This window comes from Physeter macrocephalus, chromosome 3 (assembly GCF_002837175.3).
Source record: "Physeter macrocephalus isolate SW-GA chromosome 3, ASM283717v5, whole genome shotgun sequence".
Lineage (NCBI taxonomy): Eukaryota > Metazoa > Chordata > Mammalia > Artiodactyla > Physeteridae > Physeter > Physeter macrocephalus.
In genome coordinates this window covers 18,774,577-18,795,897 of record NC_041216.1, presented here as the reverse complement: position 1 = coordinate 18,795,897, position 21,321 = coordinate 18,774,577, and the positions used below count along the sequence as shown (strand labels likewise).

General features: G+C 42.6%; 1 protein-coding gene and 1 long non-coding RNA gene across 7 annotated transcripts in view; one reads left to right on the top strand and one right to left on the bottom strand.

The window, feature by feature from the left end:
- Nucleotides 1-3,815: 3,815 nt before the first annotated feature.
- On the bottom strand, nt 3,816-6,603 carry LOC129391987 (uncharacterized). The gene is made up of 2 exons (XR_008616929.1): nt 6,426-6,603; nt 3,816-4,931 (listed from the first exon to the last, which is right to left on the bottom strand). It is a non-coding gene; the product is annotated as an uncharacterized lncRNA (long non-coding RNA).
- A 105-nt stretch (nt 6,604-6,708) lies between these two features.
- UBR4 (ubiquitin protein ligase E3 component n-recognin 4) overlaps nt 6,709-21,321 on the top strand; it is a 77,714-nt gene continuing 63,101 nt past the window's right edge. For all 6 annotated transcript variants that reach the window (XM_028487785.2, XM_028487782.2, XM_028487783.2 and 3 more), the window contains exons 1-8: nt 6,709-6,917; nt 14,295-14,392; nt 15,846-15,949; nt 16,733-16,862; nt 16,976-17,115; nt 17,622-17,724; nt 17,842-17,983; nt 18,143-18,267. In XM_028487785.2, the coding sequence (XP_028343586.1) occupies nt 6,742-6,917; nt 14,295-14,392; nt 15,846-15,949; nt 16,733-16,862; nt 16,976-17,115; nt 17,622-17,724; nt 17,842-17,983; nt 18,143-18,267 (1,018 nt within the window). In that variant the 5' untranslated portion in view covers nt 6,709-6,741. The remainder of the gene's footprint in view (nt 6,918-14,294; nt 14,393-15,845; nt 15,950-16,732; nt 16,863-16,975; nt 17,116-17,621; nt 17,725-17,841; nt 17,984-18,142; nt 18,268-21,321) is intronic.

Below are 21,321 nucleotides of genomic sequence, written 5' to 3'. Positions count from 1 at the left end.
TTGAGCTGCATGAGCTGTTTGTATATTTTGGAGATAAATCCCTTGTCGGTTGCTTTGTTTGCAAATATTTTCTCCCATTCTGAGGGCTGTCTTTTCATTTTGTTTGTTTTCCTTTGCTGCGCAAAACCTTTTAAGTTTAATTAGGTCCCATTTGTTTATTTTGTTTTAATTTTCATTACTCTGGGAGGGGGATTGAAAAAGATCTTGCTGTGATTTCTGTCAGAGCGTTCTGCCTATGTTTTCCTCTAAGAGTTTTATAGTATCCAGCCTTATATTTAGGTCTTTAATCCATTTTAAGTTTTTTTGTGTGTATGGTGTTAGGGAGTGTTCTAATTTCATTCGTTTACCTGTAGCTGTCCAGTTTTCACAGCACCACTTACTGAAGAGACTGTCTTTTCTCTGAAATTCCCAAGTGTTATTCCATTAGGGATTTATTTTTTAAATAAATTTATTTTATTTATTTATTTTTTTGGCTGCTTTGGGTCTTTGTTGCTGTGCACGGGCTTTCCCTATTTGCTGTGGGGGGATACTCTTTGTTGCAGTGCGTGGGCTTCTCATTGTGGTGGCTTCTGTTGTTGCAGAGCACAGGCTCTAGGCACGCAGGCTTCAGTAGTTGTGGCACACGGGCTCAGCAGTTGTGGCTTATGGGCCCTAGAGTTCAGGCTCAGTAGTTGTGGCACACGGGCTTCGTTGCTCCACAGCATGTGGGATCTTCCCGGATCAGGGCTCGGACCCATGTCCCCTGCATTGGCAGGCGGATTCTTAACTACTGCGCCACCAGGGAAGTTCCACCATTAGGGACTTTTATGAGATCAGTTGAATACTCTTTCTGGTAAGTCTCTCTTGTATTATTTAGACCATCCTTCCAGTAAGGGTTTATATACACATAAAGAATGTGTACACCCACCTCCTCATTTTTTAAGGAGTTTGGGTGTGATGTCAGTTGAGACTGACCTTCAACCAAGAAGCCATTTTCCCACCAGTCCTGAGGCTTATCTAAATTTCTGATCTCTGATACTGGGAATGTGCCTATTCCGGGAGAGACTGAGACCATTTAGGAAGGTGTCTTTATAAAATAACCACGGACTCATATTGAAGCACACTTTTTTTTTTTTTTTTGCCACGTTGCACGGCTTGTGGGATCTCAGTTCCCCAACCAGGGATTGAACCTGTGCCCCCTGCAGTGGAAGCGTGGAGTCCTAACCATTGGACGGCCAGGGAATTCCCTGAAGCATACTGTTGACTATAACATGCAATCCGAAAGAATGAAAGTTAAGAAAGCAAAAATACATGTCCAAGGCACACTCATATAGGCCCATCATACTTCTTTATAGTTTTAGTGATATTGTACATCCCACGTGCTGTGATGAGATAACCTAGACTAGAAGACTGATGACCAGAATGCCAGCTTATTGATGACAGTGAAGACTGTAAATGCAAAGAGGAATAGACTACTTATGTCTGCTAGTTGAAATATATATTCTCTCCTAGGAGATAGCCTGGAAAATAAGTCAAAATGCTATTATAAGTTTGCTTGGTTATTATGGACTTAGAATAGGGGGTGTGATACCCTATGCATGGTTTTTATCATAGATATATATCTGCAAGAGAGACCAGAATATTCACTTCCGCTGATCATGAAAGCCCTTCCTCATGCCCCAGTAGTGCTAATACATACAGTATAACCATTGGATTCCACTCTTCCTAGACTTTATGTACAATACTTTCTTTCTGTTAAGTGCCTGCCATATGTCATTATACTCATGATATACTAACCATGTTTTCCTAATCAAGTATTTACAATTTTTTTCTTTTAACTTTTTATTTTGATACAGTTTCAGACTTAGAGAAAGATTACAAGAAGAGTCCTAAGAATTCTGATACCCTTCACTCGGAGTCCCCAAATGTTAACAATTTCCAGCTATTGCTTTATTCTCCCTCCCATCTCTCAATGTAGCTTTGCAATAGAGTACATAAACCAGCATGCATTGTTATTTTAAATTGAAGTATAGTTAATTTACAATGTTTCAGATGTACAGCAAAGTGATTCAGTTATTTTTATACCTGTATATATATACATATATATATACTTTTTCAGATTCTTTTCCATTATAGTTTTACGAGATACTGAATATAGTTCCCTGTGCTATATAGTAAATCTGTATCTTTTTTTTTTTTTTTTTTTTTTTTTTTGGGCGTTACGCGGGCCTCTCACTGTTGTGGCCTCTCCCGTTGCGGAGCACAGGCTCCGGACGCGCAGGCTCAGTGGCCATGGCTCACGGGCCCAGCGGCTCCGCTGCATGTGGGATCTTCTCGGACCGGGGCACGAACCCGTGTCCCCTGCATCGGCAGGCGGATTCTCAACCACTGCGCCACCAGGGAAGCCCTTCTTGCTTTCTTTTAAAATTTATTTTAGCTCCTTGCCCAGCCACTTGGGCTTAGAAGAGAACTAGTATTTTAAGTCCCTCAGGTAATAATTTATAAAAATTACTATTTTTTAGTTTCTATCTTATTTTCTGGGCCAAAGTATTAGAAGCTTATGTTTCATCTAGAAGTCTTTTTTACTCCCCTATTTATCCTGTTTCTTTCTTTTGTTATCTAAATTTAGAATGTGGATGCCATTCCAAATCTTTTAAAAATATTTATCATTTTTAAAATTTATTTATCTATTTGGTTGCGCCGGGTCTTAGTTGCGACCGCGGGCTTCTTAGTTGCGGCATGCATGCGGAATCTAGTTCCCTGACCTGGGATTGAACCCAGGCCCCCTGCATCAGGAGCGCGGAGTCTTAACCACCGCGCCACCGGGGAAGTCCCCACTCCAAATCTTTGTAGCAATACAAGAACAAACCTCCAATACTGAAATTAATGTGGTATTTATAATGGAAGGTCATTACCCTAGAATGCATTCTTCCAATCTACAAGCCAGAAATATTAAAAATATACCAAAAAAATGTTTAGGTACAGGTGCAAATCTCCCTGTGATAGTCTGCATTTGCCTTTTTTACTCTTTCGTACAGCTGCAGCAGATGGAGGGGGATGGAGGACTCCGGATGCACAGGCTCAGCGGCCATGGCCCATGGGTCCAGCCGCTCCGCGGCATGTGGGATCTTCCTGGACCGGGGCACGAACCCGTGTCCCCTGCGTCGGCAGGCAGACTCTCAACCACTGCACCACCAGGGAAACCCTCACTTGATCTTTTATTATTTTCTGAAGCCTCTCCAAGAGAACCTTTGCAGATTAATTTTGTCCTTTGGGTAAAATAAAATTAACGTCCCAAGAGCCACTATAAAATGCTTGGTCTCCAGCCTTCTCCTTAGGATTCTGTTTCTGTATCTTGTAATACGGCAACAGTTACTGTGTTACAGAAAGGTTTTTTTCCCTGTCTTTTTCATCTATTTTTATGTTTAAGGAAACTGCTGTTTTATTAACCCCTGATTTAAGACACTAAAGGAAAATCCCTACTGTTATCACTGAAGCCATGTTTTCCTCCGAGACTGGCCTTGACTTGACTGAATTTTATTTCTAATGTAAAACAGCTCTTTTCTTACAAAGAGTCTAGATTGAACACCAGGTACCAATTAATCTATCAGCATTACACCGGGAATAAAAGGTGCTCCTCCAAACCAGGGGGGAGAACTTCAGGGCTTATCAGAATTTTCAAAACGTCTTCACAGTTCTTGTGAACGTTTCTTGATTTGGGTGGACGGTGAGCCACAGGGCCTGGAGCTTGAAGTCATCCACCAAGAACTCACACACAAGAGGGCCCTCAAGGCATGCATACCTTTCCTTAAGTCAAACTGCTTTTCCCTCTTAGATCTGGAACCCAAATCATTTTTTATTGGCAACAATACAGACATTATCCCGTGGGTAAAAGTCCACGTTCTTTCAGTTCAGAGTAATGATTGTAAACTTGATCAAAGAACTCGGGAGGAGAATGGAGGCATAGAGCAAGCAATCAGTTGTTTTTTTTTTTTTTTCATTTCATTCAAATTGATACTACAGTAGTACATCATTATACCGCATAGTAAGAGTATTGTTGTAAAGAATATTAAATAAGTAGCACTCAGCAAAACAAGACAATAAGGCAAGGCTAGGATTTGGAGTTTAGGAGAGTTAATATTTCCTAAATTGAAGTTAGAGAAGTCCAGGAAATTGATAATTCTTAGGACAGTCTTATAGGAATGTGTGCCTTTAAGAAGTTTTTTAAAAAAAATTCTTTTCCATTGTTTTATTACAGGATATTGAATATAGTTCCCTGTGCTATACAGACCTTGTTCATCCATTCTATATATAATAGTTTGCATCTGCTAATTCCATCCCTCCCCCATACACCCTCCCCCTCGGCAACCACAAATCTGTTCTCTGTCTGTGAGTCTGTTTCTACTTTATGGATAAGTTCATTTATGTAATATTTTAGATTCCACATATAAGTGATATCATATGGTATTTGGCTTTCTTTCTGACTTCCTTCACTTAGTATGATAATCTCTCGGTCCATCCATGTTGCTGCAAATGGCATTATTTCATTCTTTTTTAAGGCTGAGTAGTATTCCATTGTATAAAGAAGTTTTATTATTATTATTTTCAATTTTATTTATCTATTTATTTTTGGTGGTGTTGGGTCTTTGTTGCTGCACGCTGGCTTTCTCTAGTTGCACTGAGCGGGGGCTACTCTTTGTTGCAGTGCGCGGGCTTCTCATTGTGGTGGCTTCTCTTGTTGCGGAGCATGGGCTCTAGGTGTGTGGGCTTCAGTAGCTGTGGCTCGCGGGCTCAGTAGTTGTGGCTCACAGGCTCTAGAGTGCAGGCTCAGTAGTTGTGGCGCACGGGCTTAGTAGCTCCGCGGCATGTGGGATCTTCCTGGACCAGGGCTCAAACCCATGTCCCCTGCATTGGCAGGCGGATTCTTAACCACTGCGCCTCCAGGAAAGTTCCTATAAAGAAGTTTTCAACAAAGAATTAGAAAATATAAAGAACAACCAAACAGAATTGAAGAATACAATAATTGAAATGAAAAATACACTAGAAGGAGTCAATAGTAGACTAATAGTAGTCAATAGTAGACTAACAGTGACTAAAGGGTCACTGAAGAACGGATCAGTGAGCTGGAAGACAGAGTAGTGGAAATCACTGCCGCTGAAGAGAAAAATGAAAAAAGACTGAAAAGATATGACGACAGTTTAAGAGACCTCTGGGACAACACCAAGTGTGCTAATGTTTGCATTATAGGGGTCCCAGGAGGAGAAGAGAGAGAGAAAGGGCCTGAGAAATATTTGAAGAGATAATAGCTGAAAAGGTCCCTAACCTGGGAAAGGAAACAGTCACCCAAGTCCAGGAAGTGCAGAGAGTCCCATACAGGATTAACCCACAGAGGAACACACCAAGACACACTGTAACCAAAATGGCAAAAATTAAAAATAAAGAGAGAATATTAAAAGCAACATATAACATACAAGGGAACTCCCATAAGGCTATCAGCTGATTTTTCAGCAGAAACTCTGAAGGTCAGAAGGGAGTGGCACAATACTTAAAAGTAATGAAGGAGGAAAAACCTATGACTACTAAGCATACTCTACCCAGCAAGGTTCTCATTCAGATTTTTTTTTTCTTTTTTTCAGGATTTTATTTTATTTTCTCCAGGTCTTATTGAGATATAGACCCACAGCACTGGGTAAATGTAAGGCGTACAGCATAATGATTTGACTTAAAATCATCATAAAGGGATTATCACAATCAGTTTAGTGGACATCCATCATCTCATATAGACACAAAATGAAAGAAAAAATGTTTTTCCTTGCGATGAGAACTCTTAGGATTTATTCTCTTAAGAACTTTCATATCTAATATACAGCAGTGTTAACTACATTTATCATTCTGAACTGATTCGGATTTGATGGAGAAATCAAAAGCTTTACAGACAAGCAAAAGCCAAAAGAATTCAGCACCATCACATCAAACCAGCTTTACAAAAAATGCTAAAGGAACTTCTCTAGGCGGAAAAGAAAAGGCCACACCAGAAACAAGAAAATTACGGATGAAAAGTTTACATTCTTTCTTTGCTAGTAGAAAAAGGGGGGAATGGAACGTTACCTGGCAAATAGCAAAGAGCGATGCAAACACGAGCTGGTAACATTACTAATGATGGTAATCAAAACATAAAAGGGATTTCAGCGCGAAGAAAGGACTGGTGATTACAATAATAGCGAGAGTTAGTGTGAGAAGGAGAAAGAGCTTTGCAAACTGAAGCGCTATACTGTAACTGTTGGGAGTGGGGGGGGGTCATCAGGGAAGTGAAGCAGGTGAGCGTGATTAGGCTTCGACGGCCTCTTCTCGTCCTTAGCTTCCTTGAGCCGGGGCCATTATATTCGTCGATGCAGGTCTACTTCGCTGCCTTGGTCTAGTCAGCTGAAACCAAGTCCCAAACTCACCTCTCCGGAGTGCCCGAAAGCCACAGACCTCCCATTTTCGGGAACGACTTCCAGCCCGCTGGCGCGGAGCTCAACGCTCCCGCCCTCACCCGAAGGACTACGTCCTGCGCAGGCGCATCCCCTCGTCCCCGTCCCCACGCCGCGTCACGCTCCCGCTGCGAGAGGAGAGGGAGGCTGTCCTCGCGCGTCGCGTATTTTGGCTGGCGACTGTGTCGCCCAGTCTGACGCGCCGATTGCGTCACTTCCGCCCCCTCCCGGGAGGAGGCGCTGGGCCGGTGGCAAGCCTCCGGAGGGAGCCGCAGTAGTACGACGGAAGATGGCGACGAGCGGCGGCGAAGAGGCGGCGGCTGCGGCGCCGGCGCCCGCGGCCCCGGCAACGGAGGCAGACACGACCCCGGGCTGGGAGGTGGCGGTGCGGCCCCTGCTATCCGCGTCCTATTCCGCCTTCGAGATGAAAGAGTTGCCGCAGCTGGTGGCCTCAGTCATCGAGAGGTACCGGGCGGCGTCCCCGGTGGGGCGGGAGCCGGGAGGGGGAGGGGAGGTAGTGCCAGAGGATCTGGACCCGCTGCCCGGTTATCTCCTGAGGCTCTGGGACCGCGGCCCTGTCCCCGGCTTCGGGGCTCCCCGGCCCTGGGAGAGGAAGGCTTTTCTGGTGTTCTTCCGCCAACCCGGGTAAATCCTGTGCCTCAATTTCCCTTAAGAGCAAAACTTTTGAGGACGCCCTCTCGGGAGGGCGTGGCCGGGCTGGTTTCGGAGTAATTTTGAGATGCATCGACCTCGTAGGGGAATGTTCCCAGGGCTGCCCCTTATGTTAAGGTCAAAGCGCTGATGAGTTTGCATTTCTCGTCCGCGCTCATCCCCCTGGCCTGGGCCGTAGCGGAGCCCGGGGTTTAAATTGGAGAGCTACCACATAATTTAATAACGGTCTCCCTGGTGCTGTAATGACTTGGGGGCACGTACTGTTTCTGTGACTGAAGCCACTAGTTATCATTGATGACTTTCTTTTCAGGTTGCACTTATGGTATATTGCTACCGTAACGGTCTTTGATTAAAAACATTTCAGTGTTATTCTGAGAGGTCATTTTCCCGCTGAAACTGTCTACTCGCCCTCTCTCTCAATAAAATATCTTTAGACTCTTACCAGCGGGACTGTTTATTGGTTTGCTGTTCCATGAATTTTTCTTTCTGAGATTCTTAGATTGTGAGAGTTTTGTACATACAAGGCCAGTGATATCACAGTGCCTGCCTTTTCCTGTCTTGCCTTCCTCAGAGCAGTCTTTCATTAGTTTAATGGTAGACCTGCCTTTAAAGCTAGTCTCACTTTCGTTTTTCTAGCCAAACCTGACTTGAGCAACTTTCTGCAATTGCTAACTGGGTCATTTTAGCTTCATGCCAACAAGAGTATACCTACATGTTATCCAGAAGGTTAGAAATTGCTATTTATTACTCAAGGGAAGCCCATGGTTTGACACATTGTCTATTATATGTTTATTGTTAGGTTCGTGATACTTTGGATGAGGTTTAAAAAAACAATAAAATAATGGTTTGGTTTGGTAAGTTCACAGTTAACTTTACAGATGGATTTTCCTATCTAATTATTAAGCCAAGAACGTTCGGAAGATATAAACAAATATCAAAGATACTGCTCTCAAATTATGTAGTCTCTTTATAACTGTTTTAAACATTTGGATTAGTGGTATTTTTCCCAAATTACACTTGTCATGTTACTTAGAATGGTCAGTGTTCCACTTTTTAGAACATTTGCTTTTATGTTTTTATGGACATGAGCTGAGTAGGTAATAAAGTCATTTGTTGACACCCTGGCCCATACATCCAGTATTATGGGCCCATGCCTTTTAAACTGTAATAGTTAAGCAACTCCCTCCAACCTGTAGAAGGAGCCAAAACCAAATATGTCAAGGTACGTTTGAATTTTGCCAAATAAGTGATAGTGGCCCCTCTTGCACGCTGTATAGCTAAGATAATCAAGGGTTGCCTGCGTTTATAGACACTAATAAGACCTCTTTTCATGGTTTGGAAAAGAAATCCAAACTGATGGCTGTTTAGTATCACATAGTTTTATTGGAAGGCAAGATCCTTGAAGTCTCTGTTCTTGGTTTTGTGGCTCACTCAACTTTGGAAAGCCTGTTATGTGTCCTCTTCAGGCTCTCTGAGAGCAATATGATCTGAAGGTTGTGCTTATTGTCTGAGAGGTCATTTTCCCACAGAAAGTTTTTTCTCTCTCTCCCTCCCTCCTTCCCTCCCTCCCTCTCTCAATAAAATATTTTCAGACTCTTGCAAATGGGACTGTTAATTGGTTTGCTGTTACATGGTTCTGTAATTTCCAGAAGAAATTTCCAGAAGAAATATCTGGCTTACAAGTTCTTTACAGTTAGAACAACTAAACATATCAGGTGTTCAGTTTGGTGTAGAGGTCAGCACATTTTTTCTGTAAAGGATCAGAGTAAATTTAACTTGCAGGCCATACGGTGTGTACACTAGTCATCTCCGCCATTGTATGGCGAAAGCAGCCATACACATTACATAAATAAATGGGTGTGGCTGTGTTCCAGAATCTTATTTATGGGCACAAATGTGAATTTCATGTGATACTCATGTCACAAAATGTTCTTCTGATTTTTTTTTTCCAGCCATAAAAACACATGTAAAAACCATTCTTTTTTTTTTTTAATTTATTTATTGTATTATTTATTATTTTTGGCTGTGTTGGGTCTTTGTTGCTGCGCACGGGGGCTTTCTCTAGTTGCGGCGAACGGGGGCTACTCTTCGTTGTGGGGCACCAGCTTCTCATTGCGGTGGCTTTTCTCGTTGTGCAGCACATGCTCTAGGCGCGTGGGCTTCAGTAGTTGTGGCATGCGGGCTCAGCAGTTGTGGGTCACGGGCTCAGTAGTTGTGGCTCACAGGCTCTAGAGCACAGGCTCCGTAGTTGTGGCACACGGACTTAGTTGCTCCGCGGCATGTGGGATCTTCCCGGACCAGGGCTCAAACCCGTGTCCCCTGTATTGGCAGGTGGATTCTCAACCACTGCACCACAAGGGAAGCCCCTAAAAACCATTCTTAAAGAATGGGCTGTACAGAGATAGGTGACTGGCTGGATTTGACCCGCAGGCCAACCCCTGGTTTAGAGCACAAAAATTAATATCCTGCTATCAATATTCTGTTTCTCAAAAGTTTTATTTGCTTTTCTAAAAAAAAAAAAAAAAAAAGAAGGCGTCAGAATTGTGGAATTATTTCTTGAACATCAAGTTATGGCCACTGAGTATAGAACCAGGTCAGAGCCAGCACTGTACAGATGCTGTGGCGCGCTTCGCTTTGCAGGTAATCAAAGGTTTAGGTGCCTAGGCTGCTACTTTACTGCTCCCAGACAGTCCCGTGTTTCTTTCTGTGGTTATGCCTTCCATGTTTTTCTTCCTTCCCTCCAGGGACCTTCTATTTTTCTGTTGCAGTCTGCTACTCTCTGCTTCCCTTTTTTTTTTAACTTTTTTTTTTTTTTTTTTTTTCTTTTTGATGTCCTGGCTCCATCATGTCAGCTCTTATTTCCTATCCAGTGGCCTGCTCATCCATTGAATTCCTCCCTTTTTGACCTTTGGGGACGATGACACATGCCCTGAGAGACTCCTCTGCCATTCTACTTTCTGTCTCTATTCTTTCATACTACTTTCTGCCTCTATTCTTTCATACTTTCATAGTTGGAATTGACCTTTGGCTTTGAAGAAAAGGTAGAAGAAATAATTCCTAGATCCAGACCCTGTTTTTTATTTTTTTGGCCGCACCGCGAGGCTTGCAGGATCTTAGTTCCCCAACCAGGGATTGAACCCGTGCTCTTGGCAGAGTACTAACCACTGGACTGCCAGGGAATTTCCTGGACCCTGTTTGTTAAGTTTGACTTTGTAACCAAACTGAAACAAAGGAGGGATTAGCATGGATAAATTGGGAAGCATACTCTCAAAAGTGTCATTAGATTTTTAAAGGAGAAAGATATCTGAGTTTACTTAAAGGGGACTTCATTTCTACTGCTTGTTGATAGCATGTCTTTTAGTAGTAAAGATTGAAAATCTTTTAAACACCATTACTTTTCTAGACCAGAAATGAAGCTAGAACTAGCTTAATGGAGCACATGCCATATGGGGGCTTAATTGCTTGAAGTGTAATTGCTGAATGTAGCCTTATATACTACCCAATACAGAATTCCTTTTATAAAAAAAAATATTTATTTATTTATTTGGTTGCGCTGGGTCTTAGTTGTAGCATGGCACACCGGATCTTTTTAGTTGCCACATGCAGGATCTAGTTCCCCGACCAGGGATCTAACCCAGGCCCCCTGCATTGGGAGCGTGGAGTCTTACCCACTGGACCACCAGGGAAGTCCCCAGAACTCCTTTCTTAACTCTGTGCAGGATATGTTGGTGAGAATGGTTCTCACTGAATAATTTGACTGAGTCTTTGTAGATTAAAAAAAAAGAAAAATAGCCCCTTTCCCCTGAGCCAGTCCTTCCTAGGCTGTCCTGCCTTTCTTAGTGATAAGCCTCCTTGAGTCCCTGCCTCCCAGCTATTTGACAAAGTTTAGGCTGAGGAGACCTACTTGGGAAGGCACAAGCTGTTACATTACAACATCCCCATTAGATAATGCACAGTCATTTTCTAAAAATCTCTTAAGGGAGAAAGGGGTACATTAGTGCCATCATCAGCCGAGTTCGTGATTGACCTACAGAAAGAAAGCCAGCCACCAAATGATACGTGTATATAGTTAGTTGTGAGATTAGGTAATGTTTCCATGTCTCGGTATTACATCCCCTGCAGGTTTGTGGAGAGTGTGAGGGATGTATGTGAAAACTTTCAGTTCTTTGGTTAACATGTATTAAGTACTCTGTGACACACAGCAGATGGTCAATAAACATATATTTTTAAAATGAATATAACTCATTAATGTATTCGTTATGCTTGTTTCATGATTCTAAGTATCTTGAAACAAGCATAATAGATTCTATACTTGGGAGTTTATGATTCTGATGAGGGGAAAGGGCTTTGTGGAGTTTCCACAGTTTACAACAAAGATATAAATAGTAATCTAAGAGGGAGAAGGAAGGTGAATCCTTAGTCTTTTATTTTGCCCCATCAGATTTTTCACCTCTTCCTAGAAAAACCCAGATATTTCCAGACCCTGGCCAGTTCTTTTTTACTTACATGTCAAATTGGACTTCTCTGACCAAATTGGACTTCTGCTTAGCTGCTGTTTCCCTTTATGCTCTACATTGTTATTTATTTTGTATGCAATAAAACCACTTCAGATTCCTTGTCTTTTCAGCAGTGTTTGAGGCTCTGTGATACTTTTGTTGCAGAGTTTGTTAGGCGAAGCAGACGTTTGAGGAAAATAGCTTGACTGCCTAGAGGAGAGATATTTTTACCTTGAAATCTCCTTACTTTTCTTCCTGTCATATTTGCCTTCAATTTCTGTATTCTTCCCCTTCCTACCTAACGTCTTGCCCTTTCTTCCATTTTTCCATTTTTTTGCCTCCTTTGGTGACTTGGTGTCTGTCAGGTTCTTGGGAAATGAGGGTGGGGTAAGGAATCGAGGCGGCACATCTTCATCAGGGTACTCGAACACGCTTGTTTCTTTAGAATCAAGAGATAACAACATTGTCCTTTGGGCCACATGTCCACCTGCCTACTCTCCCCTTTAAGTCTCTTTTTTTTTTTTCCCTTTAAGTCTCTTTTTTTTTAAAGAAGGCACTCCGATATATTTTCTTTTTCTTTTCTTTTTCTTTTTTTGGCCGCAACGTGCGGCATGCGGGCTCCCAGTTCCCCGACCAGGGATCTCACCCTCGCCCCCTGCATTGGAAGGGTGGAGTCTTTTTTTTTTTGCGGTACGCGGGCCTCTCACTGCTGTGGCCTCTCCCGTTGCGGAGCACAGGCTCCGGACGCGCAGGCTCAGGACGCGCAGGCTCAGCGGCCATGGCTCACGGGCCCAGCCGCTCCGCGGCATGCGGGATCCTCCCAGACCGGGGCACGAACCCGCGTCCCCTGCATCGGCAGGCGGACTCTCAACCACTGCGCCACCAGGGAAGCCCGGAAGGGTGGAGTCTTAACCACTGGACCGCCAGGGAAGTTCCTCACCTTTAAGTCTTTTTAAAGCTAATTTCCCTAGGTTTATGTTTACTTGTCCTAAGCAAATCGTAAGTTGAGCCTCAAGACTGCTCCTTTTTTTTCTATTGCCAATGTCCATCTTTCCCCAAAGTGAGTTCTTTGTTCTTGATTGGAATAAGTCGGTTGTGTATTTTTAGGGCAGGAAGTAGGGTTTGTTAAATCATAATAGGGCAGCATTGAACCAGGCAATTAAATGTTTACTCCTATATTTTGGATATATTTTATTATCTGAATGGGAATGAAAGCAGCAGAATAAGTTCGTTCTTTGGGTAGGCAGTTTTTCCTCTTAGTTTTGGTAAACCTGTTCAGTTGAAAAACGTGGGGGTAAGCAGCTCTGAAACTTTGAAATAAAGCAGAGAAGGTAAATACTTAGTAAAATGGATCAAATTACAGGGTGGGGAAACCTTAGAACAATGAATGCATAAGTGTAAGGATGGGAGTGAAGGAACAGCTATTCAAAGGAGGTGGAAGCGCAGGGGGTTGGGGAGTTCTCTGCTGAATGTGATGTGACCCTCACCAGTGTGATGGCCCCTGAAGCTTTGAGTGTTGCTTGATGTTTTAAAGTTTTTGTTTCCTTCTTTTTGTCCATCTGACAACTAGGGAGAAATGATCCTTGATGGGCAGGGAGGTTCTTGCACATCATAGGTGCTCCATAAATATTTTTTCCTGGTGAAGGAGTTATTCCAAGATAAGGAACTGATCTTTGATAAACACCCGTTTATCCTTGATAAATCTCCAAATAGCAAAGTGTTTGCAGTGCCAGACTCTTAAGTGTTGTTTGAGTTGATTCATCACTCACAATGGCACCTTCCAAATGTTGAGCTTGTCTTTTTGGCTCTTGTGTTGATTTGGCAAGTGGATAGAGTCCTGACTCTGTTTACGTTTCCCTTCCTAGGCTGATAGTTCTTGTTGGAGAATTAACTTACTGAGGAAACTATTTAGCCACATTGCTCTCCTCTTTCCATTCAATAAGACATTTTAGTGTTTTCTTTGCCTTCTTGTTCCATGGGTTGCAATTAGCATCTGATTTGATAAAGAGAATGACATAAATGTATCCAGCTTTTAGACCTAGCTGGGCTCCAGATTTTCCCTGAAGAGGCCATTTTCTCAGGTAAAGATAAGGGATGTGGTTAATAATCACTTTGTTGTGATCTAGCTGTATCCTGTGGGTGTGGGGAGGGGGATGGAGGACTCTGGTACCTAAAGAATTTTGGATTTTATCACCAATCAGATGATTTCTTCCCTTGAGTTGTTGATTCTTTTTAAGTTACTGCATTATGGACTGGCCTTGTTTGGTCTTCAGAATGTGTTACTATAGTCTGTATTCCCACTAACAGTATTTTGAGTGCCCTGCTTTACCCCTCCTTTGGCCAGCTCATGGCATTATTAGCTTTGTCTTTGCCAGACAGGAATACAGGACAAGATGGTATCCTGTTGTGTTTTTACTTGTATTTCTTTAATTCTAAGTGCGTTTGAAAGTGTTTCCTGTTTATTAGCCTTTGCCACTTACTAAGCCTGATACCTTGAACAAGGTACTTAGTTTTAACTCTCTAAGCTTCACTTTCTCAACTTGGATATAGGGATGATAACAGTGCCTACCAAGTAGGATTGCTACCAGGATTAAGTCAGGTAATGCCTGTAAAGGGGTAGGGTGTCTGGCATATAGTAAGCACTAAGTAAATGTTGGCTGAATTTTCTTTGCAGTGAATCAGAAATCCTGCACCACGAGAAGCAGTATGAGCCATTCTACTCATCTTTTGTTGCACTTTCCACACACTATATCACAACAGTTTGTAGCCTCAGTAAGTATTCTGTTCTTGTCATTCCCTTTTAAGGGCTCATGAATAGGGAAATTGTGTGTCCTCTTGTTATGGTGTCTGAACAAGTTGTTAATGAAGTCTGTATTTCAGTTGTAACCTGTTCACTCAAGAGTGGAGACAACTGTCAGTATGATAAGGCTGTGGAAGTTCCTTTACCGAGGCCAACCAAAAGGGATTTAAAAACTATTTGGTTTGGACATCTGTTTCATAACCATTAAGTTAACCTTCCTTGCCTTTTTAATCAAAAGCATTTTATTGATTTTACACATGTAGGTATTAGTGTGCTAATTTTGGGGGGCAGGGTGGGTGGGATTGGGGGCTTAGGTGGATACTGACCTCGGGTTAGCAGCCACTAACCAAGGCTCTATTCCTTATTTGGTTTTGGTGAGAAATTAAATTCTGCTTTTGTGTTCTCTGGTATGTGACTGGATTTCAACTTCAGTTCCCCATCTTTTAAACTTTTCTACCCCCAAACGTGACCAAGCCCTTACTTTCCACTATTTCTGAAATTTTGCATTTTCACTTTTTTTTCCCAATCCTAACTCATATAGTTCTGAAGAATTTGAATTATTTTACTTAAATAGTTTGCTAAGCAAGCAAAGTGAAAGGAAGTTACAGGGTTGCTGAGTAATCTTTCGGTGTCTAGTGCTGTTTATTATAGGCATTGGCTACCACTGTAAGAATCACTTTTAGACTGGAGAAACTTTGAGTAGGAAGCCCATTGCAAAAAGGGAAAGGAGAGGTAGTGTAGTCTACTGGGTAAGAGCATGAACTTTAGAGCCAGACTTCCTGGATTTAACTCCAGCTGCGTGACTTTGGTCAAGTCATTTAACCTGTCTATGGTTTTTTTTTTTTTTTTTTGCGGTACGCGGGCCTCTCACTGTTGTGGCCTCTCCCGTTGCGGAGCACAGGCTCCGGACGCGCAGGCTCAGCGGCCATGGCTCACGGGCCCAGCCGCTCCGCGGCACGTGGGATCTTCCCAGACCGGGGCACAAACCCGTGTCCCCTGCATCGGCAGGCGGACTCTCAACCACTGCGCCACCAGGGAAGCCCCTAACCTGTCTATGGTTTAATTTCCTTATCTGTTAGAAAAGAAGGGAAGGGGGTAACAATGTTATCTACCCCATAGAATTGGTTTAGGGATTAAGTGGGTTAATATATTTGAAGTGCTTGGTACTTACTGTGATGTATTTCCTATTATAATTATCTTAATTTCTGGTAAATGTAAGATAAATTGATCTAGAAGCAGTTGATGCTTATCAATGCCAAAATGCCTTTGTTTGCCTGTAGGGTTGTTGGTTCTGAATAATTATTCTCATAGAATGATATTGGGAATGTTGGACATACGGAGCTCAATACTTATTTGGTTTATTGACTGTGAGGCTGAAGTGAGTTATGGCAGTCTGAAGTTAAGTAAAGTTTATTCCTTTCTCAGTTCCCCGAAACCAACTTCAGTCTGTGGCAGCAGCCTGTAAAGTCCTGATTGAGTTTTCTCTCCTGCGTCTGGAGAATCCAGATGAGGCTTGCGCTGTGTCCCAGGTAAGAGTGATGGGCCCATTTCTGGCCCTTATTTTGTGGTAGGCTTGTGACTGACAAGTGGAATGATGGAGAAGGGATGGCATAGAGCAGGGGTTGGTAAACTTTTTCTGTAATAGGCCACATAGTAGATAATTTGCCGACCATCCAGTCCCTGTTGCAGCTGATCTCTGCCTTTTAAACTCTGCCTTTGTAGTGTGAAAGCAGCCACAGACAATATGTAAATGGATGAGCATAGCTGTGGTCCAGTCAACTTTATTTACAAAAATAGGCAGTGGGCTGAACTGGGGCTATGGTTTACCAACCCCTGGTATAGAGGGCTGCAGAGGCTTTTTCAAGGATTGCAAAGATTTGCCCTATGGGGGCCAGGCAAGTGACATAAAGTGAGTCAAGTATGCTGGTTGAGAAGGGTGCATGACCCAGCTATAAAGGGGCCAATCACTGTTTGGCTCCAGCTGACTGTTGCCATACAGGAATGGCAACAGAGTTGCTCTGTCTTGTAAATTATTGAGAGAGATAGGAAATCTGGATTTGTATGTTAAATCTTCCATGTTTTAAAAAGTTGGCCATAACTTCAAGTTAAAACAACAACAACAACAACACTGAGAACAATAAGACAAACCTGCAAGCAGATATGGTCTGAGGACCATCAGGTTGTGATCTCTGCTTTACTGTTTTTCTTAATTTGCAGTTCTTGGTATGAACCTAAATTTGGCCCTTTGCCAGCTAGAAGTCCCTAAAGAATAGACTCTTCTAAAAGGCATATTTGATTTTTTTTTTTTCCAGAAACACTTGATTCTCCTCATCAAGGGCCTGTGCACTGGCTGTAGCCGATTAGACAGAACTGAAATTATCACATTTACAGCAATGATGAAATCGGCCAAGCTGCCACAAACAGTGAAGACACTGTCGGATGGTGAGTGTTCCTTCACCAGACTTGGTTTCCTGGCCAGTCCTCTGGCCGGCTATTTCCTCTTTTGCCTTCTGGTGGCACTCCCCTCGTCCCTCTCTTGCTTTTATATTTTGTAGTGGAAGATCAGAAAGAGCTGGCTGCACCAGTAAGCCCAGAGCTGAAGCAGAAGGAGGTCCAGATGAATTTTTTGAACCAGCTGACATCAGTTTTTAACCCTAGAACTGTAGCATCATCACCCGTAGGTCCACAGACTCCGGTGAGTTACTTCAGCCAAATGGCCTCATCCTGTGGGGTTTGTTAAGATGATAATACTAGGAAAAATAGCTAAGAAATGTATTTTACATTTGTGATATAAAATGATGTACCTGCCTTTGGTACAAAGCTGAAGAATACAAACCCAAAATAAGTAACACCCCACTTCCTTCTGTTCACAGTTATTACTATTTTGAGGACCATTCTTCCAACATTTCTCAGTGCAAGTAGACAAAGAGCATGTACTCCTTTCTGTAAAAGGCATCACTATATACTAGTTACAGAATATATATATTTTAAAGCTATATATTTTCCCCCTCCTCTTGGAAAAATGACTTGTATTTTCCCCAACATTAAAGAGGAATTTCCCCCTCATTAACTGGGGGGTCTGAAGAGTATCTGTGGAGCAGCTGTTTAGTTTGGATGGTTGGTTCTATTCTGAACTTGAGGACAGCAATCAACAGATGATCGTATCTTGATGGGCCTTTCACATCCTTTGTTTCTCTTCAGGCGGAAGGAGAAAATGATGAGCAGTCATCCACAGATCAAGCCTCTGCTATCAAAACCAAGAATGTGTTCATAGCTCAGAATGTGGCTAGTCTTCAGGAGCTTGGTAAGACTCTTAATTGTCATCAGAAAGGTGGTTTCTCTGCTTTCAGAAATTCCTTAAGTGGAAGAAAATCAAGCAGCAGAGGCCCATTTGTAAGGTTGAGCTTTTTCGTTAATTCAGGTGGCTCAGAGAAGCTACTGCGTGTGTGTTTGAACCTGCCCTATTTCCTACGCTACATCAATCGGTTTCAAGATGCAGTGTTGGCCAATTCCTTCTTCATCATGCCTGCAACAGTAGCAGATGCCACTGCTGTTCGTAATGGGTAAGGTGCCCCAGGGTGCATATGCTTTGCGTTTTAATGCTGCTCTCAAAAAGAGAGAAACTGGCTAGTTTTTATGGCATGCCGACTTTCTTTAACTATCAGATTATAGAAGCAAGTGACTCAAAGAGACACTTTTGTTAATCTTCTCTTATATTCCAGTTTTCATTCACTGGTGATTGATGTAACCATGGCATTGGATACCCTTTCTCTACCTGTTTTGGAACCTCTCACTCCTTCTCGTCTGCAAGATGTGACAGTCCTCAGCCTAAGTTGTTTGTATGCAGGTGAGAAGTTGTTATATCTGATCTCATTTTCTCAGCCAAGGACAGTTACACTTTCTGGAAACCATGAGATCCTTCTGAGTACTCTCTCCCCCTTTACTTAGACCCTTCCCCCAAAGATCATCTAATATTTCATCTAGATGAAATGAGGTCTCAATAGGAATCTTGTAAATTCGCTTATTGTTCAGCTGCTGCCATTGTGTTATGTGGATATTTGATTTCATAGTGTGTGCACATGGTAAGTGTCTGCTGTTTGAAAGCAAAATTCCAAGTGCTTTTGGGATATTGAGATGAGCAGTATGTAATCCCTGCCCTCAAGGAGCCTATACTCGAGCAATGGAGGATAGATAGGACCACAGAGTGTAATATAAAACAGGAGATGATAAAGGCGATAAGAGAAGTATAGACTATTATGGGCACACAGAGAAGGTAGAATTGAGTCTTGCTGTGGGAGCAGATTTGAGGAAGGATTCATAGAACAGGTGGTATCTGTTTATATTGATAAATGCAACGACTGTTATTCTTCATGCTGCCGCAAAATCCCCTCCCTTCCTGTTGATTATGCTGCCTTGGAAGTGGGGCCTGACAGCTGGTGTTTACTCTCTTTTAAGTTATTGTTACAGTGACTTTTTAACCCAAATCACTGATCCTTGATTTTAAATACCATAGGCCTGGTATGTCTTGGGAGGCATAACAATTTCCGACGTTTACTGGGTTCTGTGAGTGAGGATATGAACAGTCTTGGAAACCTGACCTTGGGAGCACCAAGAAATTGCTGAGGTTAATCATCTCCCTACATTCTTTGAATCGCTTTATTATAAACATCTGTGTGTAAACAGGAATATAAAGATAAACGCACTTTCAATTGCGGAAGGCAGTATTCACAAAGGAGTTCTGTTGATGTATCTTGCAGGGCAGGTAGGATTTCAGTTTGGCTATCCCTAGGCAGAGGCAAAAGCAGGACCAAGAGTATCCTGGAATCTGGGGGGACATTGTGTGTGTGTGTGTGTGTGTGTGTGTGTGTGTGTGTGTGTGTGAGAGAGAGAGAGAGAGAGAGAGAGAGAGAGAGAGAGAGATTAGTGGGTGTTGGACAACTGGAAAGAAAGTACAACCCAATCACAGAGGGCTTAGAAATGCAGTCTAAGTCATTTGGACCATATCCTATAGACAGTAGAGACCATTAAAGATTTTGAAGTGCGCTATGATCTGAGCTGTATTTTAGGAGCACACTGAAGCAGTAGTACCAGGCTGGAAGACCTGCGAGGAGGAATTTGTGGTCATTCGGGCACGACAGGTGAAGAGCCTGAGCGAGAGCAGCAGCAACGGGAATGGAAAGCTAAGGCAGAGCGTGAGCAGGCGCTCTCCAGCCCCCTTCCAGTGTTTATTCCTAGTTCGCTATCTTTGACTTTTTTTAAAAAAATAATTAATTAATTAATTAATTTTTGGCTGTGTTGGGTCCTCGTTTCTGTGCGAGGGCTTTCTCTAGGTGCGGCGAGTGGGGCCCACTCTTCATCGCGGTGCGCGGGCCTCTCACCGTCGCGGCCTCTCTTGTTGCGGAGCACAGGCTCCAGACACGCAGGCTGAGTAGTTGTGGCTCACGGGCCCAGTTGCTCCGCGGCATGTGGGATCTTCCCGGACCGGGGCACGAACTCGTGTCCCCTGCATTGGCAGGCAGACTCTCAACCACTGCGCCACCAGGGAAGCCCTCTATCTTTGATTTTTGCATTTTTAAATTTGGGGTTTATGAATTTCAATTTTCAGGGAATTTCTTGAATATCACATGGATCTCAGTGTACTTAGCTGATAAGGATTAAAGAGTCCTTAAAAATTCTTAGCTGTTAAGGGACTTCCCTGGCGGTCCAGCGGTTAGGACTCTGCACTCTCACTGCTGAGGGCGCCTGTTCAATCCCTGGTCGGGGAACTAAGATCCTGCATAAAAATTCTTAGTTGTTTAAAGAGCCCAGATTTGGTTTGTTATTGAAATTTGGTCACTTGGGATTTGATTTAAAGAAAGGGATTTGGCCTTGATGTCTTTGAGAAACACTAAGTATGGGATTGTTTTTCTTCCATCATCTTAAAAATTTTAAAAATATTTTAAAATTAATAATTTCATTTTTAAAGCAGTTTTAGGTTTGCAGAAAAATTGAGCAGATTGTACAGAGTTCCCATATACTCTGTCTCCGTTATATACAGTTTCCCTTATTATTAACAATTGCATTAGTAGGATACATTTGTTGTAATTGATGAACTAATATTGATACATTATTATTAACTGAAGTTCATAGTTTACTACGTTAGGGTTCCTTTTTTGTGTTGTACAGTTCTGTGGGTTTTGACAAATGCATAATGTCATGTAACCATTATCACTGTGTCATACAGAATATTTTCACTGCCCTCCAAATTCCCTGTGTTCCACCTAGTGGTCCTTCTCCCCTACCCTTAATGCCAGTCCCTAGAATCCACTGATCTTTTACTGTCTCCATAGTTACCTTTTCCAGAATGTCGTAGTTAGAATCAACTATATAGTATGTAGCCTTTTCAGACTGGCTTCTTTTGCTTGCAGGGGGCGGGGAGTTTCAGGACCCCCTGTGGATACGAAAATCCACGGTTGCTCAAAGTCTCTTGTATAAAATGGTGTAGTACAGTCAGCCTCAGCATCTGCAGATGCGGCATCCACCGATTCCACCAGCTGCATCTCCAGATGCGGAACTGGGGAAGTGGAGGGCCAGCTGCATGCATTTAAGGGTCCTCTATGTCTTTTTGTGGCTTGGTAGCTCATCTCTTTATTGATGAATAATATTCCTTGTATCGATATACCACAGCTTGTTCATTGATTCACCTATCAAAGAACATCTTGATTGCTTCCATTTGTTGGCAGTTATGACTACAGCTACAATAAATATTTGTGTACAGGTTTTTGTGTGGATGGAAGTTTTCAGCTCATTTGAGTAAATACCTAGGAGTGCGATTATTGGATTGTATGGTAACACTGTGTTTACTCTTGCCCTTATGGAATTTACTTTCAGTAATCAAATCATGGAATTGCTTGTAGTTGGG